The following is a 25,211-nucleotide window of genomic DNA, read 5'->3' as shown; positions in this document are numbered from 1 at the left end:
ATTGCTAGTTAGTTTGACATCAGAAAAGGTGCCAATACTCAATACTGTCACATTCCCCTCCACTAAAAGGTACCCTTCAAAACAATGCATGTTAACCCCCAGCTTGTTGCACTCTTCTTTGTCATGATTTATGAAAAATGTGTTCCACTTGCGTTTTCTCCCAAAGAGGTGGATATCTTTCAACCAATTAAATGTGTTAAAAGGGACAGCCTCATAGAAACATATAAAGCTGTCACGCTCTAGTGTGGAGATCCGCGGCCAGTCCGTGCATTGTGGTCTGTGCATGGACCGTATTGCTCGGACGTCTGAAAGAGCCCTAAGTAGTTATTGTTCTAGGTACATCTGACAAAATTAACCATTAGGTCAGTATACATCCATGTGGATAGTTAGGGGATAAATATTGTTTAAGATACACATAGAAAGTACCCTTCAAAATCACATCAAAGTAACTAAAGGTAATAATGCACCTACCGCCTCTATCTCCTCCTCTTCTTCATCAATGGTGGAAACCGTAACAGAGCTGAATTTGCCCATGTCTTTGGTGCGTTTAGTCATCATCACCTAAAAAGAAAAGGGAATATTATTAGTAGCAGATAAGTGATGTAACGCTTGCATGGAGATGTCACAGCACATCTGACCACAACAGGAACCTGTCCTTGAACTTTGTCTAAATGCAGGACTCAGCCGCTGAGTTCACTTAGTGCTCAGGGAAGAAACTGCACGCTGACTGATTAACTGTCTCTCTGCCTTATATAATACCACATTCTGACCCGATACATCATGTGCTCCTCCTGTTAATACAGCAATCAAGAATATTTTAATCAATACATTAACCCTTTACCATGGGCAATTTTCCATTTTTTCCTTTTTGCTTCCCTTCTTCAGAGAGCCGTAACTTTTTATTTTTCCATTAATCTTGCCATATGAAGGCTTATTTTTTGCGGGACAAGTTGTATTTTTAAATGAAACCATAAGCTTTACCATATAGTGTACTGGAAAACGGCAAAAAAATTCTAGGTGCGGAAAAATTTCAAAAATAGTGCGATTGAACGATTGTGAATTAAATATCCCAAAAACAATGTTCACTATATGGTAAAACTGATGTGTCAGTGTAATGCCGCAGGTCAGTACGAGTTCATAGACATCAAACATGTATAAGTTCACTGTTATCTAAGGGGTTTAAAAAAATTCAGACTTTTGTCCAACAAAAGTGGCGCACTTTTTGCACCATTTTTTGAAAACCGTAGCGTTCTCATTTTTTTAGGATCTGGGGCTCAATGACTGCTTATTTTTTTGTGTCTCAAGCTGACGTTTTTAACGGCATCATTTATACGCAGATGCTACGTTTTGATAGCCTGTTATTGCACTTTGCGCAAAATTTTCAGCGACCAAAAAACATAATTTTGTTGTTTGCAAAATTTTTATTTCTGAATGCGGCGATACAAAATATATGTATATTTTTATAACCTTTTTTTTTTTGCAATGGGGCAAATGAGGGGTGATTTGAACTTTTAGGTTTTATCATTTTTTTTTAAATTTTGTAAACTTTTTTTTTTTTTTACTTTACTAGTCTCCCTAGGGGACTATAACGATCAGCAGTTTGAGCGCTCATTTATTTCTGTAGATCAGACCATGATCGCTCTGATCTACAGAAAAGCTGGTCTGCTCTCACACACGGCCCTCTGCCGGCTGGAAGATGAACTGACTCATGATAGCTACAGGAGTCATCACATGACTCTGTGCAACCATCGGATCCACGTGATCATGTCACATGCCTTCCGATGGAGCCAAGTGAGTGCTTACCGCAGCTGCGATGTACACCGTGCTGTCACATTTTGACAGCGTGGTGCAAGGGGTTAATAAGCAAGAGTGGAGAGCAGATCCACTCGTGCCTGATAGCTGCACACGTCAGCTGTTCAAATCAGCTGACATGTGCGGAGCTCATCGCCGGCTGCCCGCGACAGCCAGCAGGGAGTATACCGACATGAGGCAGGATGTACCCAGTACTTCCAATGTCGGTAAGAGGTTAAAAAAAACCAAAGAATGACTCAAAAGTCCATGATTTACACAGATTGCATGACACCTAATAGAAGCAATTACTTAAACCTGATCTGCAGACACAATAAAAAAAAAAAAAAAAAAAAAAAAAAAAAGGCTCAGAAAAAAAAGGCAAAAATTCAGGCAGAAATTTGTAAAAATTAATTTTTTATTATTATTAAATAGTAATTAAGAGTTAAAAAAATGAAATAAAAAAGGTGAAATCTCTAGAAAAGGGGCAAAACATTATTATGGGAATAGGGAATTATACAAAAGTGATTAATAGGAGCCGAGAATTACATACATAAATACCTTTGTACAGCATCAAAATCGCATGACATGTAAAAAGATTACAAGTGGCGATCGCGAAATGTGCGTCGATGTGTTGGGGGCTTGCCGCCTTGGCTTCTGGCTAGCAGCGGATTATTAATACAGAAGATAACCCTTGTTTAGCACTATAGCACTAGAGGAGTCACTTGTGTCTTTATTAATTCTCTTGTTACTTCTGTATTTTTGGGTTTCCTTATTCACTGCAATAACAGCCACTTGCGCTTCATTTTAACGTGCGGTTTTCTGTTATATCCGCTCCCAGGATTTCCCCAGGGTGCAGGGTTTTATTAGGATCTCCACTTGTAATCTTTTACATGCCATACAACTTTTTTTGCTGTACAACAGTATTTATGTAATTCTTGGCTCCTATTAATAACTCTATAATTCGCTACTACAATAATGTCGGTGTCCCTTTTCTAGATATTTCCCCATTTTTGTTTTTTCTAACATTCTTTTAATTATTATTCAATACACAAATTAATCTTAACCAATTTCAGTATGAATTTTTAACTTTTTATTGGAGACCCCTTTTTATGGAGTCTGCAGATCAGGTTTAAGTAAATAAAGCGCACTAATCACCAGGATTTTCTTATATAGCCCAAAGCCAGTGTTATTCTGGCGCTATCATGCGGATTCTATACATACCTGTAGTTGTCAGCTAGGCTGTAATGTTTTAGAAACACAAGCAAGTAAAGTTTGTAAAATGAGCAACTTTTTGAATGGCAGCAGCTGCCGATCAGCTGATAGCTGGGGTGGGTTTTGATAGTGATTCCTGTCCCCCCTGTGCAGATGTCATACCGATGTGACCAGAAGGGGTGGAGCCTCAGCCAACATAGCTGATACCAGAAAACAAAATTATTTTTCTGTTGGCTGAGGCCCTGCCCCTTCTGTTTCACATGGGTATGACATCAGCACAGGTCCTTCTAGCCACATAGTAAAACAATTCTATAATAGAATTAGCATAAATAACAGATAGGAGGAGGACAGACAGGCCAGGAAGTGACAATCACTATTAAAACCTACTTCATCTACCATTTGATCGGCAGCTGCTGCCTTTCAAAATGCTGCTCATTTCACAAACTTTACTTGCTTGTGTTTCAAAACATCCGAGCGGACAACTAAAGGTATGTAGAGAATCAGCATGATTGTGCCAGTATAGCACTTTAGGTTATATAGGAAAATTCTGATGATTGGTGCGCTTTAAAGAAGCAAATATAGCCTTTGAAAATAAAGAAATAACGTTCTTTACCCCTCCAATCTAGCATTGCTCTGTGGTCTCTACAGAGATAGGAAATAATAAAGTGCTAAACAGCCATCTGACCTTGAAGGAAACAGTGGCCTCAGTAGTCATGTGACTGACAGATGGAACTGCATCATATCCGCTCTTGACAGAAATCATTGGTGTGATGTGGAATTGGAGTGGTAATAGTGATTTCTTAGACTTACAAGGTTACATTTGATCCTGCAAAGTTTGAAAACTTTCAGAGAACCCTTTGATTGCACTCATAGCTTAGATACGTACCTTTTTAGGTGGATCAGGTTTTTGGGTGTAGATATTAGTTTTGCCGAAACCTTGTCCAAACTTGACCAGAGCTCCATTAAAAATAAAGGTTGCGGGGGCATTCTTTTGCTGGTGCTGGTAGAATAGAGGAAGGCTGCACCTATGGATGAGCACAAGCACATGGTCAAGGTCAAAACCATTCCAGTGCTACTTACTATTACTATAAATATACATTGTGCAGGGAACAGCAGGGTCTGCCAATCAAAGTGATGCCTGAGCACCTAATGCCATGCACGTTCAGTTTACAAAGGATGTCCGTTTTGTTCTGATTAAAAGGGGAGCATTTTACATTGCAGTCAATATTTTTTTTTCTTTAAAGAGGACCTGTCACTTTCTTAACAAAATTAGGTCAAATACCTTGTAGGTAAACCCAGTGAGCCATCTCAAGACCTTCAAAATCTTATTGTTGCATCACATACTGATGGCATTGGTTACAGAAGAATTTCTAAACTACTGAAGGCTCCAGTGAAAACTTTTGGGCTTATAATCTGGAAGTGGAAGAACATAATTTTACCATAAATTGGACCTGACCAAGTGCTCCCCCACAAGAATTCAGACAAAGGAGTGAAAAGAATTATCAGTAGAGTTGTCCAAGAGAAAAGAACAACCAGGGGCGAGCTACAGGAAGACCTGGAATCTGCAGGTACAATTATTTCAAAGAAAGCAATAAGTGGCAGCACAATTCAGGGTGTTCTTGCATTCATGAACAGCAGGGAGTCTGACCACCGCAACAGATGATTGATAGTTTGCTCTTTATTACTGTGGATAGGGGAAAATCTGGTGGGGTTAGCCCACCACCAATCAACATGAATACCATCACACTGCGTGCACATCATTGGCACTTCTGGCTTAAATTGTTCATCAGATAAGATGTTAATTTTAGAAACTCCAGCAAAATGATAACTTATACACAGTGCTATAATCACTGTGTTGGTTACTACTTTATGCTGGTACCAAATGCTCCCCAACCTTTCCCAATGGGTGACATAACAATTTGTTACATATCAGGTTTGGGTGTATAAAGTGGGCTCAGGAGCTTGGCGCCCTCCACACATAGGGGGTGCGGAGTGTGGTGAACAGCCAGCCAGGAATTGGACCTAGATCAATGAAGAATAACAGCATCCAGCAAAGGAGAAATGTCCAGAATTCTTTATTCTGCCAGGATGCAATGTTTCAACCTGTGTAGGCCTTTCTCAAGCATACTTAAGAAAGACCTACATAGATCGAAACGTTGCATGATGGCACAGTAAAGAATACAGGACATGTCACCTTTGCTTGATGCTGTTATTCTTCATTCATTTATGGCAACTCCAAGTAGACTCCTTGGATATTGAACGTGCCTCCTTATGTGGCTAATTGCCCAGACTTAGGTCCTTGAAAGGATTACTGTGGACCGTTCTTTTCTTTTTGACAGGAATCGGACCTAGCTCTGAGCACTGTTGTTTAGCTCCTTAAATGCCATGGCCATTTTCTCACAGTGGTATTTAAGTGGCACAATTCCAACGATGGGCAGTTGCAAGAGCTCATCTGTGCCAATGGGTTGCCATTACAGCCAGAGGTTTAATGAAGGCCACATTGATGCTCCTATGAAGCCCAGAACTGATATGCTTTGATCAGCATAACTCCATAACCAAATGCAAAACTAGCTTTAAGGCCCTGTGCGCACTAGGCGTTTTTACCCGCGGATTTACCCGCGGTTTTGCTGCGGAAATTTCTTGAGAAATGTTTGAAATCTTTCTGCAGACATTTCCCAGCAAAACCTATGGGAAAAAAAAATAGCTGTGCGCACGCTGCGTTTTTTTCCTCAAGAAAATTCTTTGTGAAGATTTTCTTGAGAAAATTTCTTGAGAAAAAGTGCATGTCACTTCTTTTATGCCCCGGTATTTCACTCCATTCACTGTAATGTAATCGCGAAATTCCGGGGGTATACCGCAGGTAGCAAATGATGTGCAGTATACCCCCGGTATAGCCGCGATTTACCTGCGGTAATGCTCATCGCTGCCTGCAGTTTTGCAGCAAGTGGTCATTATGACAGAAGAGGAAGCGGAGCAGAGTATACACACACACACACACACACACACACACACACACACACACATCACACTCCCTGGACGCCGCACAGAAGCGCTTCCGTGTGACCTCCAGGTGCCCGTGCAGTCTGTGTCCCGCTCCAGCCCCGCGGCTGCCCACCCTGCAGTGTGTCAGTGTCTGCCCGCAGTGCCAGCAGCTTGTCACCCTGCAGCGCAGGCAGACACTGACACACAGCAGTGCGTGCAGCCGCGGGGATGCCGAGCGCTGCTGTCAGGAGGTGAGAGGAGATCATTACCTGCTGTGACGATCTCCTGCCTCCTGACGTCACCGTTGTCACTGCCGTCTATGCCCGCGGCCCGAGACTGTCACTGGCGGTGACGTCACGAGCTCTCGCGATACTGCTGAGAACGCGGCGGGCACAGAAGGCAGTGACAGCGCTGATGGCAGGACTGCAGGAGATCATCACAGCAGGTAATGATCTCATCCAACCTAGCTCAGGTCACAGCATTGCTCTCCCAGCCAATGGGGAACATTCTGTTCTTCACTTACTGGGACAGTGACTATGGTATGGATCGTTGTGGGACCCCCCCCCCCCCCTTATTGGATTACGCCGGACCTGGATTTCATTGTCCTTGTCAATAAATTGGTGAAAGAGGGAATGTGGGGAGTGTTTTTTCAAATAAAACTTTTTTTGTTGTCTATTTTTTATTTCTTACTGACTGGGTTGGTGATGTCGGGTATCTGATAGACGCGTGCCATCACTAACCCCAGGGCTTGATGCCAGGTGACATTACACATCTGGCATCAACCCCATATATTAGCTCGTTTGCCACCGCACCAGGGCAACGGGATGAGTTGGGGCGAAGCGCCAGGATTGGCACGTCTAATGAATGCGCCACTTCTGGGGCGGCTGCAGCCTGCTATTTTTAGGCTGGGGAGTGTCCAATAACAGTGGACCTCCCTAGTCTGAGAATATCAGACCCCAGCTGTCCGCTTTACCTTGGCTGGTGATCCAATTTGGGGGGGGACCCCACATTTTTTGTTTTAAATTATTTATATAATGTAGAATAACAGCGTGGGGTGCCCTCTGTTTTGGATTACCAGCCAAGGTGAAGCTGCCAGCTGTGGTCTGCAGGCTGCAGCTGTCTGCTTTACCCTAGCTGGCTACAAAAGATGGGGGGACCTCACGTCATTTTTTTTTTTATTTATTTATTTTTTGGCTAAATACAAGGCTAGGCACCCTTTAGTGCCACATGAAAGTCACTAAAGGGTGCCAGCTTAGAATATGCAGGGGGGTGGGACATTATATAGGTCTTTCTCATCTATCTATCTATTCATCTATCCATCTTTCCATCTATCTATATTATTTATTGCAGTTCAGCATAAAAAAAACGCAGGGACCAACCTGCGGAAAAACCGCGGCAAAAACGCATGCGTTTTTCCCGCGGTTTTGGTGCGGTTTTTTACCGCAGGTGCGGTAATCTTCAACTCCCAGAAGTTTCTCAAGAAATTTTCTTGAGAAAAATCACTTTTCTAGTGTGCACATAGCCTAAAACTATTTTAGCTTACTTGGAAATTCTTTCCCCTGTTATTCAGAACATTACATTGTAAAATTAATGATTCAAAACAAAAAGATATAAAATAAAAGTCACAGATCTTGTAAGGAACGGAAAAAAATTGAAACTACTTTGTTGTGAAGGGGTTAAGAGGACTGAGATTGTCTTTATATGCGCTTGAAATGGAAAAAGACAAAGTTGTTTTTTTTAAATATGAATATTTATAAATTGTATTATTAATAGATTGTCTGCTTACTTGCTGCATTTCTTCCGATACTGCCGCTCAATGCCATCTGGCCTGTGAAAAATAAAAAGAAACATGACAAATGTTAATTTATTAAACCTGACATACTGAGCTGTCTCCCATCACTGTGCTGGTGGAGGGCCCGTCACTTCTGAGGTAAACACTTCTGCATGCTGCAATGTTCCTCTAGTCACAAACCTCAGGGGAACTGAACGGACCTTACTGAAGGTCAAGGAGGTCTGTCAGGAGGAGGGGATGCCACAGTGCAATTTCCAAACCATACAGCTACAGTATATGACAAAAGTTACTACACCCCTCACATTTTGTAAATATCTAACTTTTCAACACTGAAGATATGACGCTTTGATACAGTAAAAAGTAGTCAGTGTACATCTTGTATAACAATGTAAATTTGATGTGACCTCTAATAACTCAACAGCCAGCCATTAATGCCTAACTGCTGGCAACAAAAGTGATTACACCCCAAGTGAAAATGGCCAAATTCTGCCATATTACCCATTTTCCCTCCCTGGTGTCGTGTGACTCAGTGTTACAAGGTCTCAGGTGTGAATGGGGAGCAGGTGTATTACATTTTGTGTTATCGCTCACACAGTCTCTCACACTGGTTAATGGAAGTTCAACATGGCTCCTCATGGCAAAGAATTCTCTGAGAATCTGAAAAAAAAATTGCTCCACATAAAGAAGGCCTAGGCTAGAAGAATATTGCCAACACCCTGAAACTGATCTGTAGCACGGTGGCCAAGACCATACAGCGGTTTAACAAGACAAATTCCACTCAAAACAGGCCTCACTATGGTCGACCAAAGAAGTTGAAGGCACGTGCTCAGCATCATATCAAGAGGTTGTTTTTTTTTCAAAATAGACGTATGAGTGCAGCCAGCATTGCTACAGAGGTTACAGGGGGGTTAGCCTGTCAGGGCTCAGACCATACTCCACAAACTGCATCAAATGGCTGTCATTCCAAAAAGAAGCCTCTTCTAAAAATAATCCACGAGAAAACCGACAAATAGTTTTCTGAAGACAAGCAAATTAAGGACATGGATTACTGGAACTATGTCCTGTCGTCTGATGAGACCAAGTTAAACTTATTTAGTTCAAATGGTGTCACCCGTATGTGGCAACGACCAGGTAAGGACTACAAAGACAAGTGTGTCTTGCCTACAGTCAAGCATGGTGGCAGGAGTGTCATGGTTTGGGGTTGCATTCATTGAGGGAACCATGAATGCCAAAATGTACTATGACATACTGAACCAAAGCACGATCCTCTCCCTTTGGAAACTGGGGCGCAGGACAGAATTCCAGCATGATAATGACCCCAAATACACCTTCAAGACGACCACTGCCTTGCTAAAGAGACTGATGGTAAAGGTGCGAGACTAGCTAAACTCCAGACCTAAACCCTACTGAACATCTTTGGGACATCCTCAAAAAGGATGGTGGAGGATTGCAAGGTCTCTAACATCCACCAGTGCCGTGATGAGGTCATGGAGGATAGATGAGGACTCCAGTGACAGAATAAAAACAAAATCCAGAAAATCACATTGTATGATTTTTAGGCTATGTGCCCACGCTGCGGAAAATGCGCAGATTTTGCCGCGGATTTCTCGCGGAAAAGCCGCGGATTTCCGGAAAATCTGCACCTCAGGCACTTCCCAGCCATTTCTATGGCATTTTGGAAATGCTGTGCCCACGATGCGGATTTTTCCGCAGCGGATTTTGTGCGGATTTTGATCCGGAAAAATCTGCAACATGTCAATTATTGTTGCGGATTTTCATCCGGATTTTGGCTTTAAAATTGTGAAGAAATAAAAAAAAAAAATCTGCACCAAAATCCGCAGCCATTCCGCGGTAAATCCGCGGCAAATCCGCACCTTTGAAAAGGTGCGGATTTTGCGGGAAAGCTGCGGATTTTGATGCAGAAAAATCCGCAGCTACATTCTCCCGTGGACACAGCCTTAAATACCATATTTTTCGCTTTATAAGACGCACCTGATTATAAGATGCACCCCCAAATTTGGTGAAGGAATAGAGAATTTTTTAATAAATGGGGTCCGTCTTATAATGCCAGCGTCCGTCTAACAAATAATATAAGGTATATGTCCCTCATAGCCCCCTCATCCTAAAAGTAGCCCCCTTAATCTGGATATGGCCACCTTCTATTGAACACGTCCCCCAGTGATGCCACATTTCCCCTATGGCTGGCACACAGGCCCCCTATTGCAGCACATGGCCACCTGGGGCAGGCACACAGGCCCACTGTGGCAGGCACACAGGCCCACTGTGGCAGGCACACAAGCCCACTGTGGCAGGCACACAAGCCCACTGTGGCAGGCACACATCACCCTCCGTTAGATATCGCCCCCATGTTGCTGCTTTTAGTAAAATAAACTCTTTCCTTACCTTCTGCAGCACTGTCCTGTCTCGTGTCTCCCTCCTCGGGGGTTGAGCTCCTCCTGTCTCCTGCACTTCCTACTTCCTGGTTCTAGTGCCGGTCATGTGATCGGGACAGCAGAGATCACAGCAGCAGGAGGGAGACCGGGGAGACACGCAGGAGGAGGGGAGTAAAGAGTTTATTATTTTACTATGGGCAGCAGCATGGGGGCCATAGCTAACACAGGGGTGCATGTGCGATCAAAGGTAAGCACAGGCAGATATAATATGCCTCGCTGCCCCAGCCCCTCAGCGCGATGCAGTTTCAGCACCACGCTGATGGACAGCGGCTGTACATATTATATGAGCGGGAGCAGGAGATCAAACGCTGCCGCCCGCAGCTTCACCTGCCCCCACCAGTGTTCAGCACTGCTCCAGAGCTGCCCGCACCTCCACTGGACTCTGTAAATATATACACCCCCACCTCCCGTATATTCGGATTATAAGACGCACCCCCTACTTTCCCGCAAAATGTGGGGGACAAAAGTGCATCTTATAAAGCGAAAAATACGGTAATTAATTTGCATTTTATTGCATAAAATAAGTATTTGAGCACCTTCCAGCCAGCAAGAATTCTGGCCCTCACAGACCTGTTAGTTTTTCTTTAAAAAAACCTTCTCCTCTGCACTCATTACCTGTATTAATTGCACCCATTTAGACTTGTAACCTCTATAAAAGACACCTGTCCACACACACTCAATCACCTCTCCACCATGGCCAAAACTAAAGAGTTGCCTAAGGACACCAAGGACAAAATTGTAGACCTGCACAAGGCTGTGATGGGCTACTGAGCAATAGGCAAGCAGCTTGGTGAGAAGACAACAACTGACGGCACAATTTTTAGAAAATGGAAGAAACACAAAATGACTGTCAGTCTTGATCGGTTTGGGGCTCATGCACAATCTTGCCTCAAGGGGTAAGGATGATTCGGAGAAAGGACAGTAATCAAACCAGAACTACACGGGAGGACCTGGTCAATGGCATGAAGAGATCTGGGACCACAGTATCAAATATTACCATTAGTAGCTGTAACACCTGCCTGGATCCACAGACTCAGACTGGCTCTCACAGACAGGCTAGAGGAAAGCAGCAGAAAACAGAAAAGACGTACCTAATAGATGGGATCCCCACATATGAAGTATCAAAAAAAAAATCAATATTTTATTATAAATAGAACACACATGGAAACACATGACATATGGTGCAAAAAATACAGATATACAACCAAATACACAAAGACAAATACAAACATCTAAAATCAATTAAAAGCACTGATGCACTTGAGTGATACCCACATTGAAAAATATTTTTAGTCCAAAACCAATGAACTATGGTCAATATTCACAGGCCCTGTAATAACCCTATATGTATGCCACAAAGAGGAAATTCCACAAATTAAGTTTGAGGCCTGCGCCGGGGATCCCACAGGTATTCATATAAAATTAACTGGCTGACCCATGGCAAAGTGAACAGCCAAGATATATGTATGAGATTGGGTTGTAAAATTCACAAAAACCAAAACAGAAAACCCAGCAGGCATTCCAGCATGTTTCAAGCAGTCAAGCAACCGGGCTACAATAGAAAAAGGAAGTCCAGGGAGCAACTGAGGAAAATCCCACAAGTAAACATACCAAACCTCAGCAAGGCACAGCAAGGTAAAAAAATGTTAAAAAATCGTCCAGGGCAGGGCACGAGGGGGTAATGGACCAAATATGGGTGACCCCACGCGTAGCGCTACCTCTTGGTAGCTTTCTCAAAGGCAGACAAGGGTTTATTTTCATTCTCTGGATGGAAAGGGTTCTTAGCAGCATTTAAACATACGTTATATCACAGAATTCTAGTGTGTCATCCATTCCCATTCACACTGGTGTATAAAATCCAGCCTCTCACCTTACAGTCTCAAATTACTAACATTTGTGAAAAAATTGGTCCTTCTAAAGAGCTCACCATATTGCAGTGATGGCATCCTGTTACCGTACCACACTCCAACATGTCCCATCAAGAAATTTACGCCCTCCAAAATATTCCACATTCAGTGGTGAGTGAGATTATTGAAGATCTGCAGCAATTCAGCTATGTACTGACAGACCCTATAGGGTTACAGGGCAGTGTCGCACAAAAGTCACAAATACTCTGCTGACACAATAAGAACAGAGGTCTGAACCTCACAAAAAACCTGTATTACACATACCGCAAATTTGGGAAATTTTGGATGTTTAGGGAAATCTCCATTTTGAAATGTTAAGAATTTGTTTAAAGGTTTTAAACTGATGACTGTGCTGCAGGAGCTATTGTTTTTTTTTGTAGAAATAGTGAAATAAAACCTCTTTCTTCATCTGGGGGAGTTGGCAGTGTGATAGTGTGATATTGTGGGATATGTACCATTTTGTGTGGGTTCACGTTTTGGGCGTGGTGGTCTGTCTATTCGATATATTGTTTGTCCTGTTAAGTCAGGTTATATCCCCTTGAAGGGCTTCTGTCCCTAGTGCTGGGGGAGGGGGCCTGGGATCCACCTAAACTCTCTGTTTATCTGGGGGATTAGTGATTCTGGGTGAAACTTAGGCTATGTTCACACAGAGCTTTTTTGGTAAGATTTTTCCTGACCAAAACCTGATCTTGTGGCAGGAAATCTCCTTTGAGTCATCTGCATTTTTGGTGCATTTTTCATGCGTTTTTTAGTGGCATTTTTGGTGCAGATTTGGTGCGGATTTGCTGCTTTTTTTCTCCAAAATGGGTTGTATCAATGAAAAACCACAGCAAATCTGCAGCAAAGAATTTACATGCTCATTCTTTAAAAACCTGACCAACAATGCAGGTATTTGACAAAACAGTCAGGAAAAAAAACCTGATGTGTTTGTGTGTGTGTCACAATCATTGGAAAGGAGGAGGGGAGGGAAACCTATCCAGCACCATGTCTTTAAAAAAAAAAATTCACATTTATTAATTCCAAGTAAAAAAAAATGTTCATATATGGGCTAAAACAATCTCTCCATATGCCTTATAGCGCCTTACATGTTTCAGAGAAGAACTCCTTAATCACAAGCAAATACTATGCAATACTAGGCAATAGTTTGCCTATGATTAAGGAGTTCTTTTCTGAAACATGTAAGGCGCTATAAGGCATATGGAGAGATTGTTTTAGTCCATTTAAAAAAAAAAATTTACTTGGAATTAATAAATTTGAAGCTTTTTTAAAGACATGGTGCTGGATATGTTTTCCCTCCCCTCCTCCTTTCCAATGATTGTGACAGGTGTGGACGCCAACCACGGATACCGTGCACCGACCCAGGTGGAATCTAGACACAGAGACTGGTGAGCTGGATATATTGCATTTTTGTTATCTTTACTTTGTGTGTGCGCATGAGATTTCAGAAGTCTCAGACTTTGTTGGGACTGTAAGAAGCAGCTTTTAATTAGCATGGATTTGCATAAAACCAAGGCAAATCTGCAGCTAAACAACGCAGCAAAAACTTACCAAAAAAGCCCTGTGTGAACATACCCTTACAAGAGAGAAGAAGCAAGATTGAACATCTGAGGGAGATGCTGAGGCTGTGGCCAGCACCACAGAGAGACTGTGAGAAACCCAGATTTCCCTGGAGAAAGACTGCTGGAGGATTGTGACTTAACTCCGGGACATTTATGCCATTTCTGGACTATTTTTATCCTCCGTGTGGTGGATTATATGATGCTCATTCTGTACTGCATGGAATAAATATGCTTTGGATTGTTCACTCATCTCTCACTCTGTTGATTGTGTGATATTGGAGAAGGACACGTCACAGGCAGTAAAACCCTTTTTCTAAAAAGGGAGAACATTTCCTTTTCTATGGCATGCTGACCTAGATAAGACGAGAACCACAAAGCTAGTAGAAGCAAGAGAACGGGAATCGAGCTTTACTCCTGAATGAAGTCCATATTCCTCCCATTGTTAACTCCATCTGCAGCCCTCCGTTTCACCTTATTTGCTGCGAAAGAGAAGTTTGATAATAAAAATAAATCTTATTTTGGGTGGAAACTTTAGAGGAATACCTCTTTTTAACACCAGCGTAAAATTTCACCCAAGACTGCCCTGAACAGGAAGCCTCTATTACAGTTGCACAAGTGACCTTTTGAACGTTCCCCCCCTGACCAACTGTTCCGCCATATAGCCCATCTAGCGGAGTTTGATAGGATCCTCAGCTACATCAGCTGCACTAATGCATCCATAGACGCATCCACAAGGAAACCTGCTGCTCCGCAAAGCAATGGCATAGAAGTAAATTAGCTCTAGAAGCTTTCTCTGAGTAAGTATTTCTAATTGATTGAGCCACACTGGGATCTACGCAAGTAGATGATACATGAAGCTTGAAGGCAGCGTAGCAGAATCCAAAGCTTTTTTAAGGAAACTTCACTCTATCGATATGATCCTTAAGGGACCTCATGTCCTCAAAAGGCAGACTAGTTCTACGGGATATTTTGGCAAACAAAACCTCAATTTTTGGGGCAATGTCCCAGATACTAGTGTGGTCCTCGTTGAAATGGAAATATTTTCTTTTTTTACAGATAAAGGGGGGAAAAAGTATCCTCTCTGGTTTCTACTATTCTCCTTTTTCTAATGGAACAAATTGTTTAATGGATGGAAAAACTCAGTTGTCCTTGGACAACACAGAGCCCCTTATTAAAGCAGATCATTCTACTATGGAAACAAGATCCAAAAGAAGACACATCCAATGCTATTTTTTTTCTGGCTTTAACCGTTTTTTTTCAATTGGAGCAAAAAAACTGCTGTAAATAAAATCAGTGAGGGAGGAAAACGCGAGGACATTTCTGCCAAATTCTGAGGCTTTTTTAATAAAGCTGCAATGGATGGATCAGTCTAAAGAATCTGGAAAAACCACTGACGTTTTAGTCAGCAAAGCACACAAAGACGACTTTCATATAGTTGCAAATTGTTTGATGAATGTGATGAAATGAAAAGAAAAAAAAAAAAACAACAACAAATTAATGGAGATATTCATGTAAAAAAAATTGCAAAAATCGCAGTGATGAGTCAGGTCCATAATATTTGGAAGCTAAAAAATACAAGTTTATTAATATCGGTTACAGGGCTAGCTATGAATATTAATGATTAATGTCTGCCTCCACTATTAATAATTCATATTTCGATAATTACTCTGTCTGTCAAGACCGATATATTAAAGCGGAACTGTTGCAGGGGAGTTCCGTATATTGTTAGGCTATGTGCACACGTTGCTTTTTTTTCAGCGCGGAAAAAACGCACCCTCTGGCAGAGGGGAGAATTGTAAACAATGCTTTTTGAGAAAAAGGCATCGAAAACGCATGCGTTTTTCATGCGTTTTTTAAGACTTGTCAATGTTAATAAAGTTGGTTGAACACAGACCTTTGGGAAAAAAAAACCTGTGATGTCATTTCCTTCTCCACATTCTGTTTGGATAAATGGGAGGGCTTGGAATGGAAGGAGCACCATTTGAATTTTGGAAAAGTTGAAATAAACTTCGCGCACCAAGCCCCTTAGGTACCTATACGTCAGAAAACCCCCACAAGTGACCCCATTTTGGAATCTGCACCCCTCAAGGATTTTATTCAGGAGTATATTAAGCATTTTGAATCCACAGCTACTTCACCCAAAATGTTGCTGTAGCAACAATATTCTCACTTTTAGGCCCGTTTCACACGTCAGTGAAAAACACTGACGTTTTTCACTAGCGTGTAAAACACGCACATGTCCCTCCGTGTGCCGTGAATCACGGCACACATGGGTTGTCTAAGTGCAATCCGGGCTCCGTTCTCCGTGGCCCGTGATTGCACTTAGAGATTAACTCACCTGTGCCCGCTCCCGCTCTCCATGGTGCTGATCGCTCCCGCGGTGCAGCATCCGGCCGGCGCTGACCCCCGCAGCAGCTGCTTCCGGGTCGGCTGTGTCGTGCATCATGAATATGCGCGACAATAATGAGCCGGCTCAGAAGCAGCAAGCTGCACGGGCTGCAGAGGACATCGCTGGACGCCGGGTGAGTTAAAATGATTTTTATTTTAAAAGCACGTTTTTTTCTGGCACGTGTTTCACGGATCACACCACTGCGTGGTCCGTGGGACGTCAGTGATGCCAGAAAAAAATGGACATGTCTCCGTGCGGCAATCACGCACACGCGGGTACGCCGCACGGAGACACGTGCAGTGAAAAATCACTGACGTGTGAGCAGACCCATTCATTACAATGGGTCTGCGTATGTCAGTGATCCTGGTACGTTTAAAAAAAAGCACAAACGTGAAAGAGGCCTAAGGCTATGTGGCCATGATCCAGCGACACGGCGTCTAGTACACAGTGCCAGCCTTCCTGCAGCTGCCCATGCCCACGATTTGGGTTCAGGATGCTGTGGACTTTAGCTCTATGCTACCTGCAGAGAACACTCTCGTCTCCGCAGCATAAATTGACATGCTGAGGCTCGGGAAGCTGCGCCACCGGTCAGTTTATGCTGCGGAGAAAAGAAGCACAGTGGGCATGGGATCTCCAAAAACCCTTCCACTGTGCTTCTACTGCACAACGCAGCGTTATGGACGCAGGGAAAACACTCAGCGCCCATAACGCTGAAAACCCTGATTGTGGGCACACAGCCTAAAAAGCGTCAATGGATGAAGGGATGTCAAATATATAGAACGTCCCACCCCCGCCTGCATATTCTAAGCTGGCACCTTTAGTACCTTTCATGTGGCACTAAAGGGTGCCTAGCTTAGTATTTATCCAATAAAAAAAAAAAAAAAAAATGAAAAAAAATGGCGTGGGGTCCCCCCTATTTTTGATAGCCAGTCAGGGTAAAGCAGACAGCTGTAGCCTGCAAACCACAGCTGGCAGCTTCATCTTGGCTGGTGATCAATTTGGAGGGCTCCCCAGGCTTTTTTTTTATTTATAAATAAAGAATTAAAAAAAAAAAATAACGTGGGGTCCCCCCAAATTAGATCACCAGCCAAGGTGAAGCTGACAGCTGGGGTCTAGTATTCTCAGGGTGGGAAGAGCCATGGTTATTGGACTCTTCAAAGCCTAAAAATAGCAGGCCGCAGCCGCCCCAGAAGTGGCGCATCCATTAGATGCGCCAATCCTGGCGCTTCGCCCCAACTCATCCCGCGCCCTGGTGCGTTGGCAAACGGGGTAATAAATGGGGTTGATACCAGATGTGTAATGTCACCTGGCATCAAGCCCAGCAATTAGTGATGTAACGGCGTCTATCAGATACCCGACATAACTAATTGACAGTAAACAAAAGCAAAAAAAAAAAATGACAACATTTTTTATTAGAAAAAACACTCCCCAAATCATTCCCTTGTTCTCCAATTTAATAAAAAAATTTGAAAAAAATGGGTCCGCAGAAATCCATATGGACGTCCCACGTCGCCTCTGGACCTTCTAGAATATGGGGGCACGCTCAGGGAACGTATCCCCCATTTTCTAGGAGGGCAGACCCTTCATTTGAGGAGAGTGGGTGCCAAAAATCTGCACCCACTCTCCCCGGGTCACAGCTGCACAGTGCGAGCAGCCAGCACAGCTCTCTGAACACAGTGCTGGCTGTCAGCTGCTCTGCACATGTGACCGGCCGGCGTGCACTGTGAAGGAGGAGGGGGCCGCGGGGGATCAGCGCTGTGACCGGACAGGTAAGGGGGAATACCGGGGGAATAGGGGGTGACCGGGCAGGGCCTGGGGGGCATTTTTCTGTCGCATGTGTTATTGCACATGCGACAGAAATCATAGGAGCAGGGCGGCCGGTGCGCTACTGTGCGCGCGGCCATGTTGGATTTTCGGGAGGGGGGTCGGGGCGGGCACTTTGGAGACACCGGGGGGCTTTCCTGGACTTTGCCAAGAAGTGAGGTCAACAGGAAACCTCTTGACCTCACTTCCAGGTAAATGCCTGCGTTTTGGCATGCCGACAAAGGCCGCGGACCGCAACAAAATAGCAGCTCACTGCGGTGTAGCTGCGTTCTGACCCCACATCATTGATTCAATGGGGGAGAGAACGCAGCTACACCGCACAAAAGAAGTGACATGCTGCTTTTCTTTCCGCACCGATTTTTGGCATCCAAAACGCTGCGTTTAGAAACGCAGCATGTGCACTGATTTTTCGGCTTTCTCATACACTTTGCTGGGAAAGCTGAAAGCATGCAATTTGCCACTGAAACGCTGCGGTTCTAAACGCAGCGTTTCCGCGGTAAAAAACGCAACGTGTGCACACAGCCTTAATATCAGCTTCGACTAATAACTTATATCAAATATGCGTAACACTTTACATTGCTATGCTAGCCTTATATATATCTACATACACACACACTAATTATATATATATATATATATATATATATATATATATATATATATATATATTAGGCAGACATCATTATATATTATATATATATATATACACACACACACGGTATATATTATTCATACGTGCGTGTATATAATATATATATATATATATATATATATATATATATATATATACACACACATATATACACACACACACACACACACACACACACACACACACCAAACGTTCGGACACAGCTTCTCATTCAAAGAGTTTTCTTTATTTTCATGACTATTTTCATGAACATTGTAGATTCACATTGAAGGCATCGAAACTGTGAATTAACTCATGTGGAATGAAATACTTAACAAAAAAGTGTGAAACAACTGAAAATATGTCTTATATTCTAGGTTCTTCAATGTAGCCACCTTTTGCTTTGATTACTGCTTTGCACTTTCTTGGCATTCTCTTGATTAGCTTCAAGAGGTAGTCACCGGAAATGGTTTTCACTTCACAGGTGTGCCCTGTCAGGTTTAATAAGTGGGATTTCTTGACTTATAAATGGGGTTGGGACCATCAGTTACAAGTCTGGTGGATACACAGCTGATAGTCCTACTGAATAGACTGATAGAATTTGTAATATGGCAAGAAAAAAGCAGCTAAGTAAAGAAAATAAGGGCCATCATTACTTTAAGAAATGAAGGTCAGTCAGTCCGAAAAATTGGGAAAACTTTGATAGTGTCCCCAAGTGCAGTGGCAAAAACCATCAAACGCTACAAAAGAAACTGGCTTATTCAATCTGCGGTACAGCTCACCCCAAACCATCTCGACTGGGTTCAGGTCTGGTGACTGTGGAGGTCATCTGTGTAGCACCTCATCACTCTCCTTCTTAGTCAAATAGCACTTACACAGCCTGGAGGTGTGTTTGGGGTCATTGTCCTGTTGGGAAGAAAAAAAAAAAAGAAAAAGATAGTCCAACTAAACGCAAACCAGATGGAATAGCATGCCGCTGCAAGATGCTGTGGTAGCCATGCTGGTTCAGTATGCCTTCAATTTTGAATAAATCCCCAACAGTGTCACTAGCAAAGCACCCCCACATCATCACACCTCTATACTTCACGATGGGAACCAGGCATGTAGAGTCCATCCGTTCACCTTTTCTGCGCCGCACAAAGACACGTGGTTGGATCCAAAGATCTCAAATTTGGACAAATCTGACCAAAGCACAGATTTCCACTGGTCTAATGTCCATTCCTTGTGTTCTTTAGCCCAAGCAAGTCTCTTCTGCTTGTTGCCTGTCCTTAGCAGTGGTTTCCTAGCAGCTATTTTACCATGAAGTCCTGCTGCACAAAGTCTCCTCTTAACAGTTGTTCTAGAGATGTGTCTGCTACTAGAACTCTGTGTGCCATTGACCTGGTCTCTAATCTGAGATGCTGTTAACCTATGATTTCTGTGGCTGGTGACTCGAATAAACTTATCCTCCGCAGCAGAAGTGATTCTTGGTCTTTCTTTCCTGGGGCGGACCTCATGTGAGCCAGTTCCTTTGTAGCGTTTGATTGATAGTGTCCCCAAGTGCAGTGGCAAAAACAAAGTTTTCCCAATTTTTCGGACTGACTGACCTTCATTTCTTAAAGTAATGATGGCCACTCGTTTTTCTTTACTTAGAATTTGTAGCCAACAGTCTATTCAGTAGGACTATCAGCCGTGTATCCACCAGACTTCTGCACAACACAACTGATGGTCCCAACCTCATTTGTAATGCAAGAAATCCCACTTATTAAACCTGACAGGGCACACCTGTGAAGAGAAAACCATTTCTGGTGACTACCTCTTGAAGCTCATCAAGAGAATGCCAAGAGTGTGCAATGCATTAATCAAAGCAAAAGGTGCCTACTTTGAAGAACCTAGCATATAAGACATATTTTCAGCTGTTCCACTTTTTTGTTAAGTATTTCATTCCAGATGTGTTAATTCATATAATTCATAGTTTTGGTGCCTTTAATGTGAATGTACAATTTTCAGAGTCATGAAAATAAAGAAACCTCTTTGAATGAGAAGGTGTGTCCAAACTTTTGGTCTAATATATATATATATATATATATATATATACACACACCTCCACACACACATCTATACATTATCTATCTATATCTATCTATATCTATCTATCTATCTATCTATCTATCTATATCTATCTATATATATATATATATATATCTCTATACCAAAAGTTTGGACACACCTCATTCAAAGAGGTTTCTTTATGTTCATGACTCTGAAAATTGTACATTATATATATATATAACACACACACATTATATATATATATATTTTGTGTAATAAACTATTTAAGTGGCAAAAAAAAACAGTTTTCAACAAAAACATACTAAATAACATTTGTGCAGTGTATGAATTTGTTGTAAGAAATAGAATTGCTTCCATCAGATCCTCCTTCATAGATGACCTCAAATCTGACCTAATAATTTTAAGGCTGGAGAACAACTTCTCTACACTAACTTGGGTTGGAGACAAAGCCATAACCACATGGGCAACATCCCTAACAATTTCCAGGTATAAAGGAATTTCCCCATGCACAGTCAGTTTTGATGAACGGTTGAATTTTTCTATTTCTTTAAGAGCAAGTGAAAAATTCTGCTGAAATCTGGTCAATCTGCTGCTATAGGAGACGGAGTGAAATCTTTTTCCTTGCGGCAACGCTTTGCCTGCTCAATGTCATCCAAATACTTGTCAAAGTTAAACTCCTCATCTGATGAGGATGAAGATATGGCAGCAGTAGCACTGTCAGGACCCAAGTCCTCTTCTGCCTGGCAGTCCTGTAGGCCACTCATTTTAACAACTACCTCAGTCAGAGCTTCTTTTCCTTTATTAAGCTGTTGATCATCAAGCAGTATACGATGACTTGGGTCCACCTAAACAGCTGCCCGAAGAATTTTATTTTCCAATAACTGTGTCTCTCTCAGTTTCATTGAAGCAGAAATGCCATCTGCGATTTCCTTCAATTCAGCTACCTGTGTCCATTAACCTTCATTTAGGGTTACCTGAGGGTTCGCCATATCTATAACAAAACGGTTTTAGTTCTAGCAATACCATTTTATACCGACTCCACCAAAATGAACACAGACTCCGAATCCGACTCCACAGCCCTGATTGTAATGGACAATGCTTCAAACATAAGAACAATTAAACTGATGAATGGGAGTAAATGAACCACAGCTAGAAGAAAATTTAGGATTCCATATGTTGATGAAAGGCCACAGAGCTCTTCATGTAACTGAGGAAGAAACTGATATTACAACAGAAGAAAAGCAAAATGATACTTTAGGATTAGATGATCTTGTTAAAGCTGCTTCAAAACACTTTCATATTCATCACATGCGCTGTGTTGTGCACATGCTGCAGCTGGCAATAAAAGATAGTCTGCAAGAGGGACATGCTGGAAATCTGATTGGAAAAGTGAGGAAATTGGTTATTGCCGCCAGAACCCCTAAAATTGATTCCATCTTGAAGAGACATGCTGGGAAAGGGGCAATTGTCGATCAAGCCACTCGGTGGGGCAGCACTTATTTAATGATTGAGCGATTGCTTGAACTAAAATCGTTTCTTATAGATATGGTGAACCCTCAGGTAACCCTAAATGAAGGTCAATGGACACAGGTGGCTGAATTGAAGGAATTGCTTAATCACCCATTTACAGAGACTAAAAAATTACAAGCTGAGGATTTAACTCGTGTCATTTTCATAAGGGAGTGGAAGAACTTGCTATTTTGCCTGTTCAAAAGAGCAGGTTTAATCGCAGATGGCATTTCTGCTTCAATGAAACAGAGAGAGACACAGCTATTGGAAAATTAAATTCTTCTGGCAGCTGTTTATGTGGACCCATGTCATCGTTACTGCTTGATGATCAACAGCAAACTAAAAGGAAAAGAAGCCTGGATGAGCGGCTACAGGACTGCCAGGCGAGAGAGGACTTGGGTCCTGACAGTGCTACTGCTGCCATATCTTCATCCTCATCAGATGAGGAGATTAACTTTGACAAGTATTTGGATGACATGGAGCAGGCAAAGCGTTGCCGCAAGGAAAAAGATTTCACTCCGTCTCCTATAGCAAGCAGATTGACCAGATTTCAGCAAAATTTTTCACTTGCTCTCGAGCTCGTGCTGCGAGAGTGTCTTGGTGGCAGGTGCATTGAGCTGACAATCAGCTCAATTAAAAATCGGCAGTGATTGACGCGATGAATTTCAAGAAAATGGCCGCAGAGGCAGCGCATGCACAGATTGACACAATGGACTTCAAGAAAATGGCCGCGGAGTCCTATCTGCACAAGCGCCGCCTCCACGGCCATTTTCTTGAAGTCCTTCTCGTCAATTGCGGGCGATTCAATGTAGCTGGCAGTCAGCTCAATGCACTTGCCGCTGAGACATCCTTGCAGCCCGCCTGCCGCCGAGACACCCCGGCTGTGAAACCTCCACAGACCGCTCTTGCCCGCAGATCAATGGCGCCCACCGCAATCCCCCTGAGTGCGTCCTGTGACCTGCCTCCTATGACCCTGCTAGCCAACTATTGCCATGGTAAGCCATACCTGGAAAATTCAATTGCGTCCGCCGCAACACCCCCTCCTCTGAGCCTGCAGCATTGCCTACCCGGCCTCCTGTGACCTTCCTGAGCTGCTCCACCACTGCCGCTCACCCCTGATGAGCATTAGGATTAAGACTCACTAGGATTATAAAACGGACCCTTATTTTAACATTAAAAAATATTTTTCCTACTTTTATTCCAAATTTGGGGTGAGTCTTATAAAACGAAAAATACGGTATATAAAAAGACTGACCCGCACATCTAACAGGTGTGAAAAGGTGCTAAATGAAAACACATAACTACAAAACACATACAGCTGCACTGTAAAATGCTAACAATTAATAAGGGAACTCTGGTATTGCATTAGTGCTATAGGAATATTTGGAAAAAAAAAAATGGATATTTAGCTTATGTATTGGCCAATGCATATGAGCCCAGTCACCATGGAAAGGTAATCTCTGTATACTGGGAACCTAACTTGAAATGCCACTATCTGAGTTAAAAACCTAAATGTGTGGGCAGCTAGACTCCTGCTATTGCAGTAATGCAATACCAGAGTTCCCTTATTCATTGTTAGCCTTTTAGTGTGCAGCTGTATATGTTTTGTAGTTATGTGTTCTCAGCTAGCACCTGTTCACACCTGTTGGATGTACAGATCAGTCTTTTTATGTATTTATAGTGCAAAAAATAAGCCCTCACACAGCCCCAGAATCCGAAAAATAAGAACGCCACGGGTCTCGGAAAATTGCACGATTAGCTCAATTCTTTGTTTAAAAAAAAATAAATAAATATATGTTTTCACCGCAACTATACATGTTTGGTATTTCCGAACTCATACGGACCTGGGGAATTAGGCTAGTCTCACACTTGCGTTCAGCGGAGTCCGTCACTATGGAGAATAGCGCAGTCAGTTAACGCACTGCGCTATTCTCCATAGACTTGTATGGATGACGCACTGTAACGCAAGTGTCAGCGTTGCATCCGCCGGACGACGCAGCGTCGTTATTTTGACGCTGCGTCGGGCGGAAGGAACGCAGCATGTAACGTTTTTTTGAGCAGCGGAATCCTTTGGATTTCCCTGCGCATGCTCTCTCTGGCTCCCTGCACCCGTAACCAGGGTACACATCGGGTAACCAAGGAACCTTTGTTACGTGTGCCGGGAGCCCGACACTTCCCTGCTCGGCTCCGCCCCCTCCCCGCACTCCGTATGTATACACACAATCGCACGCACACACTCACACGTCCCCCAGCGATGCAGTCCCCGCGGCACTGACGTCCTCAGCCATGGCCCTGCTCGGCTCCACCCACCGCACTCCGCCCCCCCCGCACACATTGTCGGCGACCGAACGATCAGCTGATCACCCGGCGGCCGGCTACTGTGAGTGATCGGCTGATCACCCTGCGGCCGGCTACTGTTAGCAATCAGCTGATCATTCACAATAGTCTGCCGACGGTAAAACTGTAAAAAAAAAACAAAAAAAAACCAAAACGAATTGCGTTGTTTTGCAGCATCCGTTGCATCCGTTGTGCCACTATATGCAACACATCCGTTGCATCCATCATACAACACAATGCAACGGATGCCGTTCAACGCAAGTGTGAAACTAGCCTTATACTGCCAGGTCAGTTTTAACCATATAGTGAACATGATAAATAAAAAAATAATTGTGCTTTTCTTTTGAAATTTCACTGCACTTGTATTTCTTTTCCAGTACAATTTGGGGCAAAGTGAATGGTGTAATTGAAAAGAACAACTCATCCCGAAAAAAACCCAAGATTTCATATGCCTATATTGACAAAAAAATAAAAACAAGTTATTACTCTAGGAAGAAGGGGAGGAAAAAACTAACACATTGCCAGGAAGGGGTTAAAGTCATTTCAGAAGAATTTGTAGACTGTCTGCCTCTAGCTCTCTTTCTCCCTTCCCTTTTTCCATAGAATCTTATAAAGGACCAACTGCGATCTTCTAGTTCAGTAATGGGAAAGTCTGTCCACACTGAATACAGATTTTACCCCTGAATTAAAAGTGAAAGATCAGTCCCGGGGGAAAAAGAAGCAGATTTGTCTAATAAAATATATTACAAAGTGGCTTATTTGCATGTGTGCTA

At 42.8% G+C, this 25,211-nt stretch overlaps 1 protein-coding gene across 1 annotated transcript in view; it reads right to left on the bottom strand.

The window, feature by feature from the left end:
• Nucleotides 1-25,211, bottom strand: part of STEEP1 (STING1 ER exit protein 1) — a 79,205-nt gene that overhangs the window by 21,800 nt on the left and 32,194 nt on the right. The window contains exons 3-5 of the mRNA XM_075323996.1: nt 7,772-7,813; nt 3,890-4,028; nt 472-561 (exon numbers count right to left, since the gene is read on the bottom strand). Of these exons, the coding sequence (XP_075180111.1) occupies nt 472-561; nt 3,890-4,028; nt 7,772-7,813 (271 nt within the window). The remainder of the gene's footprint in view (nt 1-471; nt 562-3,889; nt 4,029-7,771; nt 7,814-25,211) is intronic.

The sequence above is a fragment of the Anomaloglossus baeobatrachus genome, chromosome 9 (assembly GCF_048569485.1).
Source record: "Anomaloglossus baeobatrachus isolate aAnoBae1 chromosome 9, aAnoBae1.hap1, whole genome shotgun sequence".
Classification (NCBI taxonomy): domain Eukaryota; kingdom Metazoa; phylum Chordata; class Amphibia; order Anura; family Aromobatidae; genus Anomaloglossus; species Anomaloglossus baeobatrachus.
Note: the sequence above shows the minus strand (reverse complement) of the source record. Positions and strands in the feature narration are given on the sequence as shown.